This window comes from Eleutherodactylus coqui, chromosome 2 (assembly GCF_035609145.1).
Source record: "Eleutherodactylus coqui strain aEleCoq1 chromosome 2, aEleCoq1.hap1, whole genome shotgun sequence".
Classification (NCBI taxonomy): domain Eukaryota; kingdom Metazoa; phylum Chordata; class Amphibia; order Anura; family Eleutherodactylidae; genus Eleutherodactylus; species Eleutherodactylus coqui.
This window is the reverse complement of record NC_089838.1, coordinates 158597433-158611855: the sequence shown is the minus strand read 5'-3', so window position 1 is coordinate 158611855 and position 14423 is coordinate 158597433. Positions and strand designations below refer to the sequence as shown.

The 14423-nt window shown below is 40.1% G+C and overlaps 1 protein-coding gene across 2 annotated transcripts in view; it reads right to left on the bottom strand.

Annotated features, from left to right (window-relative positions):
• The window catches only part of CPED1 (cadherin like and PC-esterase domain containing 1), a 247813-nt gene that overhangs the window by 148345 nt on the left and 85045 nt on the right, over positions 1-14423 (bottom strand). For both annotated transcript variants that reach the window (XM_066591833.1, XM_066591834.1), the window contains exons 8-10: positions 12465-12537; positions 2704-2856; positions 1777-1878 (exon numbers count right to left, since the gene is read on the bottom strand). In XM_066591833.1, the coding sequence (XP_066447930.1) occupies positions 1777-1878; positions 2704-2856; positions 12465-12537 (328 nt within the window). The remainder of the gene's footprint in view (positions 1-1776; positions 1879-2703; positions 2857-12464; positions 12538-14423) is intronic.

Genomic DNA, 14423 nt, shown 5'->3' with positions numbered 1-14423 from the left:
GGGGGTGGGATGGGGGCAGAACTTAGCTTCATCAATCGTCTCACCCCTCCCATTGCAAACAGTGGTGAGGGGCGGAGAGGGGGCAGGAGCTCAGTACACTACCTCCCGTCCCATCCCACCTCCTTCCCTTTCCGAGAGGGGCAGTGTATATCGGTGAGGCGTGAAAACCCGGCTGAATAAGCCCTCTGATATATGTTCTATATTCTATTGTGAATAAAATATAGTTATATGAGAACTCCAAATCATTGCATTCTTTTTTTCCTTACATTTATTAAAATTTTACACAGTGTCCCAACTTTTTTGGAATTGGGGTTGTATATAGGGATCCCATATTCAAAGCCTTAATCTATGTGCCAAACAGGAGAGCAGCTACGAAGTCCATTACTCACTCTACACAACCTGGCACATTCATGCTTTATAAGAATAGCCAATTCATTTAATTGGAAGCTATATAATAAATGCTATTGTAACATTACTTTATTAACATCAGATACACTGAGACTTGGATTATGGATCTTTGGGCTGCAACCAAGTGGCAGTCAAAGGCAGCAGCGACAGCAGTAGAGCAATGTAGAACGTGCATACAGCAACAGACAGTGTGACCACCAGGTGGTCCAGGAATTGAAATAGAAAGCTCAACAGAGTTGATTTGTAGCTGTGAAGCAGCACCCTAGCTAGTGCTGGGACCAGACGGGGAGCATGGAACAAAACTAGGATGCCAGGAACAGACCAGGAGCCAGAACCAGAAGGTTGAACACCAGTAGCAGTAACCAGACGTAGGATTTGGACAGAACTAAGAGCAACACCTGAAGCAGGTTTCAGACTCAGCACCAGCAGATGCCAGGAACAGCGTCTGTGAACATTCCAAGGTTGGAACCAAGAAACGCCATGAGCAGAATTCATGAGCAGGCCAGGCCATATAACTGGAAGGTGTTCATGCCATGAGAAGGTGATGCACTGCACAGGATATGTGGTCACAGTACAAGTTACATGTACACAACACAGGATCATTGTTTATAATGGAACAAAGGGTCATCACCAAGTTCAGGCTATATACATGGTATCTAAGCATTAAGACAGAAGAGTGGTTAGGCATAGCCAGGTGTCAGAACCAGAAATAGAACTACATGTGCCAGAAACAATGATCAGAATTCAAGAGTTAACCATTGCTGCGCTAGTGAAGCTTGGTATGAATGAGCAATGGAAACGCAACAAAAACGTGAATACAGCAGAGCTGAAATGCACCAAGAACAGACAAGCTGAATTCATTAAAAGGACTTGAATACGGTGCCTGGATCAAATTGCATCAAGCCAGCGCAAGAGAGATTAGCAACAGTGCAGTTTGTGACAGCTTTACTTACCCTGTGAGGCACTGCAGAGGAACCGCATGCTTACTAGTGGATTCCCCCACAGATTATAATGGTCATTGGAGGTCCCAGCAGTAGGACATGCTGTGATCTACTTAACGTCAACAACATCAACTTAGTACTTTACTGTTCACCTATCTTTATACCCAAATATGCGTGAGCCCTGAAAGTGTGAAATCACTTTTGGATATACAGTATATGGTTTTTTACATATGTTTCTCATTAATATTCTGATTATTCTGGGCTTGTGAGCTGAATATTTGTAATGTCAATAATGGAAATTAACATTATCTTGCCATGTAACTAGATAACTACTTTGTCAATGTATGTGGAAAACTATGTTATAATGACAGCCGCAGTGAAACAATACTGGCATTGACATGACTAATACTAAGCCAAAATGTATTACCATCTCAAACTTTCCCAGTTGTGTTTGCTCCTGTAGTAGAGAACATAAGTTATCCATTTCTTTCCATGTAAATGCAAGAATGGAATTCATCCAGCAAGTGTTCTAAAAAATGACAACATGTACATTAATATTAATGAACGTAAACCTGTTTAAAAACTATTTCACTTTTTCCATGCTCATGTTCCAACTTTTAAATAATGTCATCTGTCTCTCCCAATAATATTCATTAGGGGTTCTGCCCCTGTCCAGCTGTATTAGAGCACACATCATTTAGTAGCTCTACATTCAGGCAGCAGATTGCGTGGTTATATGACCTCACATGACAGAAATATACAGACATAATTCTACATAAAGTGATCCTCCAGTCCCGGAAAAATCAAGATGGTGGCATCACTTCTCTGACTAGCTAATGAACCAGTAGTCAAGACTTCAGAAATTGCTGTAATTGGCATGATTACAAGGTTTGTCCATAACTGAAGGCTTTAATTTTCCAAAAATACTATATATAGGAATTAATCATCCTCAACTTGTGAAGTATATAATGCAGGGGCAAGCATCAAAAAGTTAATGGGTACCTCCTCTGCCTCTAGGATCCAGTGCTGCAGCCATGCCATAGTCCCGGTGTCTGTTGTGACAGCTGACATCACCATAAAAGCCAGGCGACCGCTGCAGCATCACCGCTCGTTTTCCTGGCATTGGCGCTTACAACCTAGGTTGCCATTATGTCAGGAGTGGAGAAAGTTGAAGCTGCAGCCTCTGATTGGCTGCAGTGGTCACCTGACTTCCGGAGATATCAGCTGTCAGAACCGACATCAGGACCCTGGCGGCAGAGCAGGGGGTAAGTACTGTGCAATTTGTTATTTTACTAAAGTGAGCACTATTGAAGAGAATTTGTCGGGTAACCCGACAACTTCTTTAAAGACTTACCTTTAGAGAAAGACAATCTTGTACTTGTTCTATTGCTTCAAAAATACCAGATGAGTGGTTGTGTAATAAAAACTTAAATATATCTCCTAATATGGTTTCCATAGTGGTGTAGCCAGCCACATTTAGATCATTCAACATCAGTTGTTCCTTCACCTTGGAAAGAAGATGATGAGATGTTACTAGGATATACACCCAGAGCACATTTGCTATGTAGAGAACTCTTAGATTAATGCAATGGGGTTAATCCATGTCAAAAAGTAGCATGTTATTTTTATTTTTCAAGTGGCGCAGCTTTGAAATCTGGACTACAGCGTAGATTCCCATTCATATTATTAGAACACTCAGTTGAAGTTGACTTGCGGCCGAATTGATACGAAATATCTATAGTTACAGATTCCTCAATTTGCTCCCAGTGTAGGACATACTGTACATTGTAAGTTAGGTGTATTAAAGGCTACAGAGCTATACATTTAGAACAGGGGTGACCTTTTCAGCTTGGAATCTACTTTTTGAGGAGCATGAGTTAGGCGATCCACTATGTGACAGGTATAGGTGACATGCCGAGGTTACTGCTATAATTTCTTTACCTACTTCTTTAGATGTCCCAATGTCCTCATAGTGATAGCAGCCATAGTTACTTCTATATCATATGTCCTCCGTGCCTTGCCTTCTTCATATAAGACAGTCACATGTGCTAGGGCAGTGATCCCCAACCAGTGGTGCACTACCTGTTGCTGTGTGGCTCATTATGGGAGTCTCAAGTTATGACCATGTAGACAGGCAACTGACATTATTGAAGGTATATGCTAATCACCAGACAATACTAATATGGGTGGCATCATACTAGTGTCAAATTTCACACTGAGATATTTATCAGCAAATCTTTGCAATTTCACAATTTCTTACAATTTTTTGCTACTCCATATCTAGGGCTATATGAAAACTTTGGCAGCAAAATATATCACATGACCAATGATTGCACTATAGCCCTACTATATTATATCCTCATGTAAGCAGATGCAGTTAAATTGCACCTTGACAGTTACCGCAATCCAACAATCACAAAAATTCTGTCAAATTTTGATTTCTTGCAAATGTCAGGTCCCGGTGACTTTTGCATTGTGCCCACATTCACTTACATTAAGAAGCAAAATAACACAGCCATAGTGAGATCTTTAACCATATACTGTATGCCGCAGCTAAAGTAACCATAACATAAAAATTCCTCCATTGAATGTGGCTCCTGACCATTACACAAAGTTGATCGTTGCGAAGGTTGCGAGTTCAATCCCCACATGGTTCAGTTAGCCAGCTCAAGGTTGACTCAGCCTTCCATCCTTCCAAGGTCGGTAAAATGAATACCCAGCTTGGTGGGGGGTAATAAATAAATGACCTGAAAGCGCTGCAGAATTGGTTGGCGCTATACAAATAGCAAGATTTATTTAGATGCCCAATAACATATAGCCCACAAGTAACAAAGCAGTGTGAATCTCTGGTCTGTAGGTGATTTTGATATGAAAAGTAGATGACATCATAGAGACCAAATGTAATAATTAAAGCTATATGTGCTTTCCCCAATAGATCATCATCTTTAATAATTATGAAATATATTCTGAGAAATGTTTGCAGTAGATTTTAGCAACACTGTGCTGCCCAATTTTTCTCAGGCTTTTCCTGCCCCATCATTCATGACCAAAACTATTATTTATTAGATAAATCTGATTCTATTTTTTGGAGTATAACTAAGCAGTTTTGCAGCTGTGAGAACAATAAAGAAACCCTGCTGGGGCTCATTTCAGGTGATTTATATATAACTAAATCTGAGATCACTTAGCGAGATGGATTTATCTCCCTGTTTTATTAGAATTGTGTTCTCAGCCAACATACATTTGGAGACCTCATCGGAACTGCCCCATGGCTAAGATGGCCCTATTCAGAGTGCTGTGAATTAAAGAGTGGTGCTGACGTAATGCAATGCTGAATCCCAATGTTACACTTGACTACAAATGAAGACTTTGAGAAGAACTACAAATATGGATTCAAAGAGGAGGGAATGCGGAAAATAAGCGATAGTATCATGTACTTAGCATGGTTTCACTCACACCCTATTTTTAATAAAAACGCCATCTTTTTCATGTGCATTTGGGGGCAAAAAGCTCCACACAAAAAGTGTGTGAAGGAAGAAGTCATAGTCCAGCTTTTATTTGTAAGGACTTCCCTTGTCTATACAAGTTTGGGAAGTTTAAATGCTTTTGCTTTGTTCTTTATTGCCTCCTTTACATCTTTATTTAGCCATATTGTTTTTCTTCCTAGCCCTTTTATTCTCATTCAAAGTGAATAATTAAGATGCTTTTAAACATTTACTTCGTAATGTTAATGCTTCTGATTTTGAAGACAATAAGTCCCAGTCAATAAGGTTAAGGGCTAGTCTAAGCAGATCAAGCTTTGCCTTCCTAGAGTTCACAGTTTTTGTCTCTCCCCACCCCAAAACACTATATTAAAAGACAAGTGGAAATTTATAATATTATGGTCACTATTTCCTAGGTGTTCCCCGACCTACACTCCTGTCATTCTGTCAGATCTGTTGGTTAATATGAAGTCCAAAATGCGGTCCCCTACAGTTAGTTCCCTCATGAGTCAGGAAACTAAATTATCTTTAGTTATTGACAGAAACTTGTGTCCTTTATGAGATCTACAGGTTTCAGTTTCCTAGTTGACATCTAGATAGTTAAAGTCTTTCATAATTACCTCATTGTGATTTGCCAGTTCATCTATTTGCCTCAGTAATAGCTTTTCAGCAGATTCTATTATATTTGAAGGCTTATAGCAAACCCCTAGGAGGATTTTTAATCATTGTTTTTTCCTCCTAGATTTTTACCCATAAAGACATCACATGCTCATTTCCTTCACATGTATCTTTGCTAGTGGGTTTTAAACAGGACTTTACATAAAGACTAACTTCTCCCCGTTCACATTTCGTTCTTAACAAACTACAACCCTGTAAGTTCACTGCCCAGTCACAGCTTTCATCCAACAAGGTCTCAGGTTTTCCCACTATGTCATACTTTTCTTCAGACATTATTACCCTCTTTCCCTGAAAATAAAACCTACTCTGAAAATAAACCCTAGCATGTTTTTTATGGATTTTTGAGGATGCTCAAAATATAAGACCTACTCCAAAAATAAGCCCTTGTTACAGTTAATTAAAAAAAATAAATTCAAATAGTGTCCAGGCAGCTATACATGTAAAAAAGTAAAGTATCTTTTGGAGCAAAAATTAATTTAAGACCCTGCCTTATTTTCAGGGAAGCAGAGTACTTCCAATTTGTCAGCTTTATCGGTCATACGTCTAGCATTAGTCACCATGCAGCTTTGAGCTTTTTGATTATTTTTTTATTTTAACCACATAAGGACATATTGATTGTTCTTCATTTTTGTTTTTTCCTTCCTGCTTTCCAAAAGTCATACTTATTTATTTTTCCATCCACACAGCTGTCTGTTTTTTTTCTTCGGTGAGTTGTAATTTTCAATGTTACCATTTAATATACCATATAGGCCGCCTGCAGACGAGCGGGTCGGATCCGGCAGCGAGAATTCTCGCCGCGGGACCCGACCCGAGAGCCTGCAGGGAAAAGCGCGTACTCACCCGCGGATTTCCGCCCGTGTGCAGGCGGCCATAATGTACTAAAAAACTTTTAAAAATTTGAAAGTGGGATGAAATAGGAAAAAAACTCAAATTTAACAGTTTTTTTTGAGTGAGGACCTTGTTTTTATAGCTGTGGACGAGGAGGAAAAAAGAGAGAGGGGTGGTGCAAAACCTATACGGTCGTGTAAATTGTTAAGGATGAATCTACATATATAGTGAAAAGAGTAGAACGATATCTTCAATGGTGGAGGTGCTGCCTGACCAGATGACGCACCACCTGGGTGGGCGTAATAGAACAAGAGAATAGGACTAAAAGCTGCTGGCTTTTAGTCCTAATCTCTAGAGATGAGCGAGCACCAAAATGCTCGGGTGCTCGTTACTCGAGTCGAACTTTCAGTGATGCTCGAGAGTTCGTTTCGAGTAACGAACCCCATTGAAGTCAATGGGCGACTCGAGCATTTTTGTATATGACTGGTGCTCCGCTAAGGTTTTCATTTGTGAAAATCCTAGCAAATCACCAAAGTCATGTAAAAAACACAGAAATGGATAGGGCAGGCGAGGAGCAACATGCAGGGTTGCATTTCGGGCTCTGAGGTCTCACTATTAAGCCACAATAGTGGCAAGCGTGAGACCCCCCCCCCCCCCCCCCACTGTCAGCATAACGATCGTTCTCCTCTGCCACAGCTGTAACAGTTGTGGCAGAGAAAAACGATGTTAGCCCATTGAATTCAATGGAGCCGGCAATACAGCCAGCTCCATTGAAAGCAATGGGCTGCCGGCGAGAGCGGGATGAATTTTCGGGAAGGGCTTAAAAATATAAGCCCTTACCTGAAAAAGAAAGATTTTAGTGTAAAAAAGAATTAAAATGCAGGCATTCTCTTTAATGGAGCCGCTGCTGCTGCCGGCGACTCCATTGAAGACAATGGTCCGCTGGCACACCTGAATTCTTTTTCAGGGAAGGGCTTTACATATAAGCCATTCCCTGGAAATGAATTAAAAGTGATTTAAAAAACAAAAAAAAATAGATACTCACCTCCCTTCAGCTGCCGGGGCACAGCCGCGTCTTCTCCTGCTGTCCCCTGCACTGTTCTGCTGAACTGCTGTCATTCAGCTGAGAGCTGCGCTGAGCCAATCAGAGGCAACACTCACTCACCCATTCATGAATCATGAATGGGTGTGAGTGAGATCTGCCTCTGATTGGCTCAGCGCTGAGCCAATCAGGGGCATGTCTGACTCACACCCCCTTCACACCCACTGCATGCCGGCCGCGCTGAACTCCGTCTGCCAGGACAAGGTGAGTATATATATATTTTTTATTTTTACACATTTCTGGATGAATTGCAGGGAAGGGATTATATATTTAAGCCCTTCCCGACAATTCATCCCGCGATCGCCGGAAGCCCATTGCTTTCAATAGAGCCGGCTGTATTGCCGCCTCCATTGAATTCAATGGGCTAACATCGTTCTGCCGGGACAAGGTGAGTATATATATATTTTTTTTTTTACACATTTCTGGATGAATTGCAGGGAAGGGCTTATATATTTAAACCCTTCCCGACAATTCATCCCGCGATCGCCGGCAGCCCATTGCTTTCAATGGAGCCGGCTGTATTGCCGGCTCCATTGAATTCAATGGTCAGTGCTCGTTTAATGGAGACGAGTACCGCGTGGTGCTCGTCTCGAGTAACAAGCATCTCAAGCACCCTAATACTCGAACGAGCATCAAGCTCGGACGAGTATGCTCGCTCATCTCTACTAATCTCTTGTTTTTATAGCATAGATCATGCAGCAAATATAACATGTTAACTTTATTCTGTTGATCAGCATGATTATAGCAAATGTTGTTATATGCTTTATATACTGAATAGATGTTTTATATACTGAACATATGCTTTATTTGTTATACTACTTTTAAAAAATAAGAAAACATTGCTGTCTTTCGCCATTTTCTGATCACCAATACGTTTTATTTTTCTGTCAATGGGGTTGTGTGAAGTCTTTTTTGCAGGACAACCTGTAGTTTCTATTTACACCATTTTGGGGTACATACAACTTTTGGATCAGTTTTTATAGCATTTATTTCTGGGTGACACGTTGCCCAAAATTCCCACACTTTGGCATTGTGGGGTTTTTTTCTGACGGTATTCCCTGTGAGGGATAAGTAAATGCATTAATAGACTGGATTTTTATGGATGTGTAAATCCACATATGTGTATTTATTTATTTATGTTAAAAATTGGAAAAGGTTTTTTCAAACTTTTAATATTTCTTATTTTACTGTTATAAATTAAAATTTAGTTTTACTTTTTTTGTTCCTATTAGGAACTTGAATTAACGATCCTTTGATTGCTTATACAATATACCGAAGTACTTCAGCATTGCAGTATTCTGTATTTTGCAGGCATTGTATTAAGACACACCAGAGGCACATCTTAATAGGTAGAAATACATGGCAGGCATAGAGATCTGTACAAGGCCCCGAACTGCATACATGGCACAAGATGTACACTGGATATATTTTGCTATAAATTTTGTGTAAAGTAGTAATGAAGTTCTACACATTGGGAACAAAGATTAGAAGGGCCCTACAGGAAAGAACAAATTGAGCCCTATCTTCCAATGTTGGTATTTGCCACCACATCCTTCTATCATTTTGTATGAGGTCAAGGAGAAGGAAATCCTGTGTAAGTTCTCAACCCTGATTAGAAAAGCAATGGCAGCAACCTGGTCTGTGTACCCTACCTGCAGGGACTCTACAGCAGATGTATGGACTGCCTCCATAATACACACATTCTTTGGTCTGAACTATACCACAAAAAAGGTCTAAACAAGATGTGCTAGGTCGTGTCTGATCTTCAACATATCTGTCACTACTTGCACATTATTTAAGCAAGAATTTTTATTGAAAAATTTCCAATATACAAAAAAAGCAGTATTAAAAATTATGTTGGTGTACTATAAAAAAGTTATCACAGCAATATTTGATCTGGTATGATAAACAATACCAAGTTTAACCACAGTTTTCTCTGCATTTCATTGCTGTATATCAGATAGCAAATTCACTGGTAACAATGGCTTGGCCAGGGCCAAAGAAGGTCAGAGGGGAGGAGGAGGGAGGAGAGGATGTTTCAGGAGGGAGGGGAATTCTTCTCTCTTGGGGTGATGACCCAAAAGGGGTGGGGGGAGCTGTAAGGCTATGTTTTGGGTATTGGACTTATAGAGAGGTTGCAGGGAAGGCATAATCAATCCATGGGGTCCAAATACTCATGAACCTATCATACCTGTCTTCTGTTATAGACATTAGTTTTTCATTGACTAGATACCAGTTCATACGGCGCTTAACCTCAGAGAAGTCCAGGAAAGCCTTTCGCCAAGATTTAGTGATAGTTTGTTTTGTGGCAAAAAACAAACAAAACAGATTAGTTTTCTGGAAGATGGGGGTGTATTTTCAATCCTCTTACTTAACAGGTCTTCCCATGGGTTTTTTTCTCAGGTTATGATAGGTTACCGAATAAATTAGGGAATATGTCCTAATCCAGAGTCTTTTGACTGGAGGGCAGGACCACCATATGTGGAACAAGTCTCCTGGGGAGAAGCACCCCTGGAAGCAATCTCTGCAGTAGCTAGGAACCACGTGTGCTATTCTAATGAGAATTAAATACCAATTTAGTAAAGTTTTATACGATGTTTCCAACATTAGTGTATTCTAGGCACCACAGTTGGTCGATCTCCATATCTGGGACCACTCATCCTCCTATAAGGTATTAACTATATCTTGTTCCCATCTAGATACATATGATAGTTGTGTGTGGTACCAGGTATGTACTAGCCTCGAGTAGATTTGTGAGATGAGGCTTTTTGCTGGCGGGTATTTAAGACAGAATGTTTCAAAGGGGTAATGAGTAATGGGGAGTCTGTATTTCGGAGGAGAGAGGATAGAAAATTCTTAAGTTGTAGGTAATGAAATATTTTGAAAGGCGGTAGCTCATATTTTTCCTGAAGGGTGGGGAATGTTACTATGCCGTTCAATGAGACTAAATGGTATATTTTGGAAATACCTTATTTGTCCAGATCTTAAAGGAAGGAGAAAGTCAAGGCCTGGTGGAAATAGAGGGTGGTGCAAGAATGGTAGGAGGGCTAAATGAGGAGAGATCAACTTTCCAGAATATTTAGTGGAGTGCCAATCTTTAAGGGAGTGCTTTATAATTGGATTAGAGATTGCGGGCCTATGTGTTATGGGGATCCATAATATCGAATTTATGGTGAAAGTATATATCTCCATGGCTTCTAAGGCAAGCCACAGAGGGGCATAGTTTTGGAGTGGAGGGAGGCTAGTTGGGCTACCTGGGCTGCTTGATAGTTTTTTTAATAGGTTCGGGGCTCCCAATCCACCTTGCAGTCTATGTCTAAACAAAATGGAACGCGACACCCTAGGAATGAAGTTATTCCAGATAAAGCAATGGGTCATCTGCTAAAGTGTCGTCAGGGTGTGCCCAGGTAAATGTACCGGAAGAGCTCTAAAGAAGTAAAGGAGCTTTAGGAGAAGCGTCATCTTTAGAGAATTCACTCTGCCAATCCATGAGATGTGGTATCGGTCCCAACTTTCAAGAAGTAGTCTGAGTTTGCAGAGAAGTGGGATGTAGTTTAGTGCATATAACAAGGCATAGGAGTTCATCAAGTTTACACCCAGGTAGTCCAACAACCTGCTCATCCGTGTAAATGGGAAATTGGATTGAAGCAGGAAGACCATGTGTGGGGGTAATGTAAGGATAAAGGCCTTTGACTTTGTGTCATTGTCAGGTCTGAGAGTGACCCGAACCTGGACAGCTCCACCATAAGGTTGGGGATAGTAGTGTGGGGAAAGGTTATTATAGCCAGTACATCATCCGCAAACATACTAATTTTGTGGTGGATCGAACCAACTTCGATTCCCTTTATGTCGGGGTTATTCCGAATTTTTATTGCTAGTGGTTCTATAGCTAGTATAAAAAGGAGGGGAGACAGTGGACAGCCCTGCCTTGTTCCTTGCCGTATCGGAATGTTCTTCAAGCAGAAGTCCTTGTAGTGGAGGAAGGCCATAGGGGAAGCGTATAAGATCTGCAGCCAAGTCAGAAATTCAGCAGGGAACTTCCAGTGTTCCAACACTGAAAACAGGTACAACCAGTCTAGTGTGTCGAAAGCCTTGTAGACTCCCAGGGAGAGCAACATTTCGGGGATGCTTCTAGTTTGGCAGATGTGTGTGAGATGAGTTATTCAATGGATACTGTCTGGGGCCTGGCGGCCAGGGACAAACCCCCCCGTGATCTTTTCCTATTATCGGTGGTAGAGCAATGTTTAAACGCAAGGCTAATATTTTAGTGAGTAGCTTTATATCTATGTTAATTAAGGAAATAGGCCGGTAACTATGTTTATCCAATGGGTCTCTCTGAGGTTTTGGAATCATTGAAATTGTTGCCATGAGAGAAGTTTGTCCCACTTGTTGTCCCTCGCGGATGGCATTGAAGTAGTCTCCTTGCACATTTTTACTGTCTTTCTTTCCATTTTTAAGGTCATATTCAACTACAACCTTGCACAATTTCAAGAGGAGCCTGAATGCCTTCCTTGTGTGTAACAATATTACAAGTTATAGTCACTAGACTATCAGAGGTAGGATGTTGATCCAGGGATTCCTTCTAATTGCCAAATTTGGAGTTGAGAAAGAATTTATTTCCCTGAGATGAGGAACATCGGCTTCTACATCATGAGTTTGTTGCCTTCCTCTCAAAAAGCACTGCAGGTTTATAGGCAGAACTGGATAGACGTTTCTTTTTTTGAGTCTTGTCAGTCTTACTATAATACTATCTTATTATGTTACAATGCCTCAGTACAAAAACTCCTGTTCTTTAGATGTATTACACAACTTTTTTTTAATGGAATCAGCCTTCCAGAGAAAGTATAAGTACCAGTGCAAGCCTTTGCATAATACAGATATAATAACATACACAAGACATATATAGAGTACGTGATTGACTTGTATAAGTCCTTCATGACACAGGAGTAATTTATGTGTTAACATAGCTCACAGGAAATTAGATTTATTTAAACCTCAAAATGCAAATGGAAGTTTAGCACTGACCTCAAGCACTGAAGGATGTGAAGCACCAGCATATCCAATGTCAAACGTGAAGAGTTGAAAGCATTCACTGCACCTGAAATCATTCAGTTAAGTAGTTATACAATGCAATACATACAGTGCCTTGTGTGCTTTTCCTGTTTTGTTTCATTACAACCTAGAGTTCCAAATTGATTTTAATTTAGATTTTATGTAAATTGGCTAACAAAATAGTCAAAAAGTGAACAATTTCATTCATTGTTGGCTGTGTTCAGACTGAACAATTCATTCAATCTGACTCGTTTGAATGACAAGCTTCCCATGTAAAGTGGGTTTAAGCCCTTAATGTAAAGTGATATCACAGTGTCCTGTGGTTTATTTACACTTTGAATTACTTTACAATGAGTTTTGTTGTGATAAGATTAGAGAACAACAGTTTATTAACCCTTTCCAATCCAATTTGTATCCTGGTTTTCCTAGGGGGCTTACTCTTTTTCTGCTGTTATAGAAAGGCACTATCTGCTGGCTAAAGCCAGTACTGCATGAGATGACACATTGGATAGGCTCCAACAGCAGAGAGGCTGGCAATATACAGTAAAAGAACCCCGACGGATGTCTTCCAACATCAGAGCTGTACAGCCTTAAATCATAATGTCTTCAGAGGTCAGACAGTGGATTGGAAAGGGTTAATGGGATAAGATACGATAGCTTTCTGTACTGGGATATGACAGTCAGGGTAGAATTAGTTCCATCTCTATTTATTAAAATTGCAAATGTTTATTACAAATTGGACGGCAAAACAGTTGGTGTAACAGGACTTCTATGCTGTAACATCCTCTTGCCTTAGACTCGAATTGTAAAAAAAAAAGGGATCCTATTGTTCTCCAGGACAGAAAAACTTGTTGTGATCAGGCCCTTGTACGAATCCACTGTACACCATAATAATTCTTGACAGTCTCAGTGTGGAACCAGAGTATTCCAGCTAGAAGAGCAGAATTATAATCGTAGCACTCCATAATAATTAATACTAGATAGCTGCACTATTTTTTTACATTTATTTTTGGCCATTAGAAATAATACATAAATCAGGGCTCAGAGTCAGATATGAATTGTAATGATATACAAAATAGTTGTGAGATCTTTTCCATTATGGATGGAGAAGAATCTCAGGTATTTAAAGTGAATTGATCATACAATGGTTAATACTCTGAGGTAGCTGAACAGCTACAGATGAGAACTATTTGCACCATTCGTCTGTCCTCCAGTCTTGCCAACAGTGCATGTTTTATAAATCTCATCATAAGACCACAAGCGCATCTATCATATTGGTAAACCAAAGATGAATTCGCATATGTTGCTAGGAGAGAATCCAAAGTATGTCCTGCTGAATACCCTTCAGGACATGTTTGAATGTCTGAACTCCAAGCCACAAATGTGTTCCATATCATTTGGGGAAGAAAGCATTATTGGAGCTAAGAAAAGGAATGACCAATACACTAAATACGATCAGGAATTGTAAGACAAAGTATGAACACAGTGTGTTCTTTCATTGCTTCCTAGCTGGGAAACGCATCACCATTATAGTCTACTAAGGTATCAATCAGCTATGATTTCAGCTGCCATTAAAATATAGTTATATAGAAATAGAAAATAAGGATGAAGTGGAACAACCCCGGTGTGGAAATGCGTTTCGAGGTATATGAACCTCTTCCTCAGTACTTGCTGGGAATACACGTTCCTGACCGTGTATATTAGAAAAAGTTATTTCAGCACTGATAGCTAAGGAAGCTGCAGCAGTGATTTAAACTGCTAGTCCAATGGCAATTTTTATCAGCAATTGACAGCCATCTCTGAATGATTGTACTTACAGGGGGAGCTGTCAATCACTGACAGGACCGCCCATTGGACTGTTCAGCTCAGAATGTGCAGAGGTTTTTAATGAAAAAATTACTAGTTGTATAGAATCTTTCCCCATAAAACTAT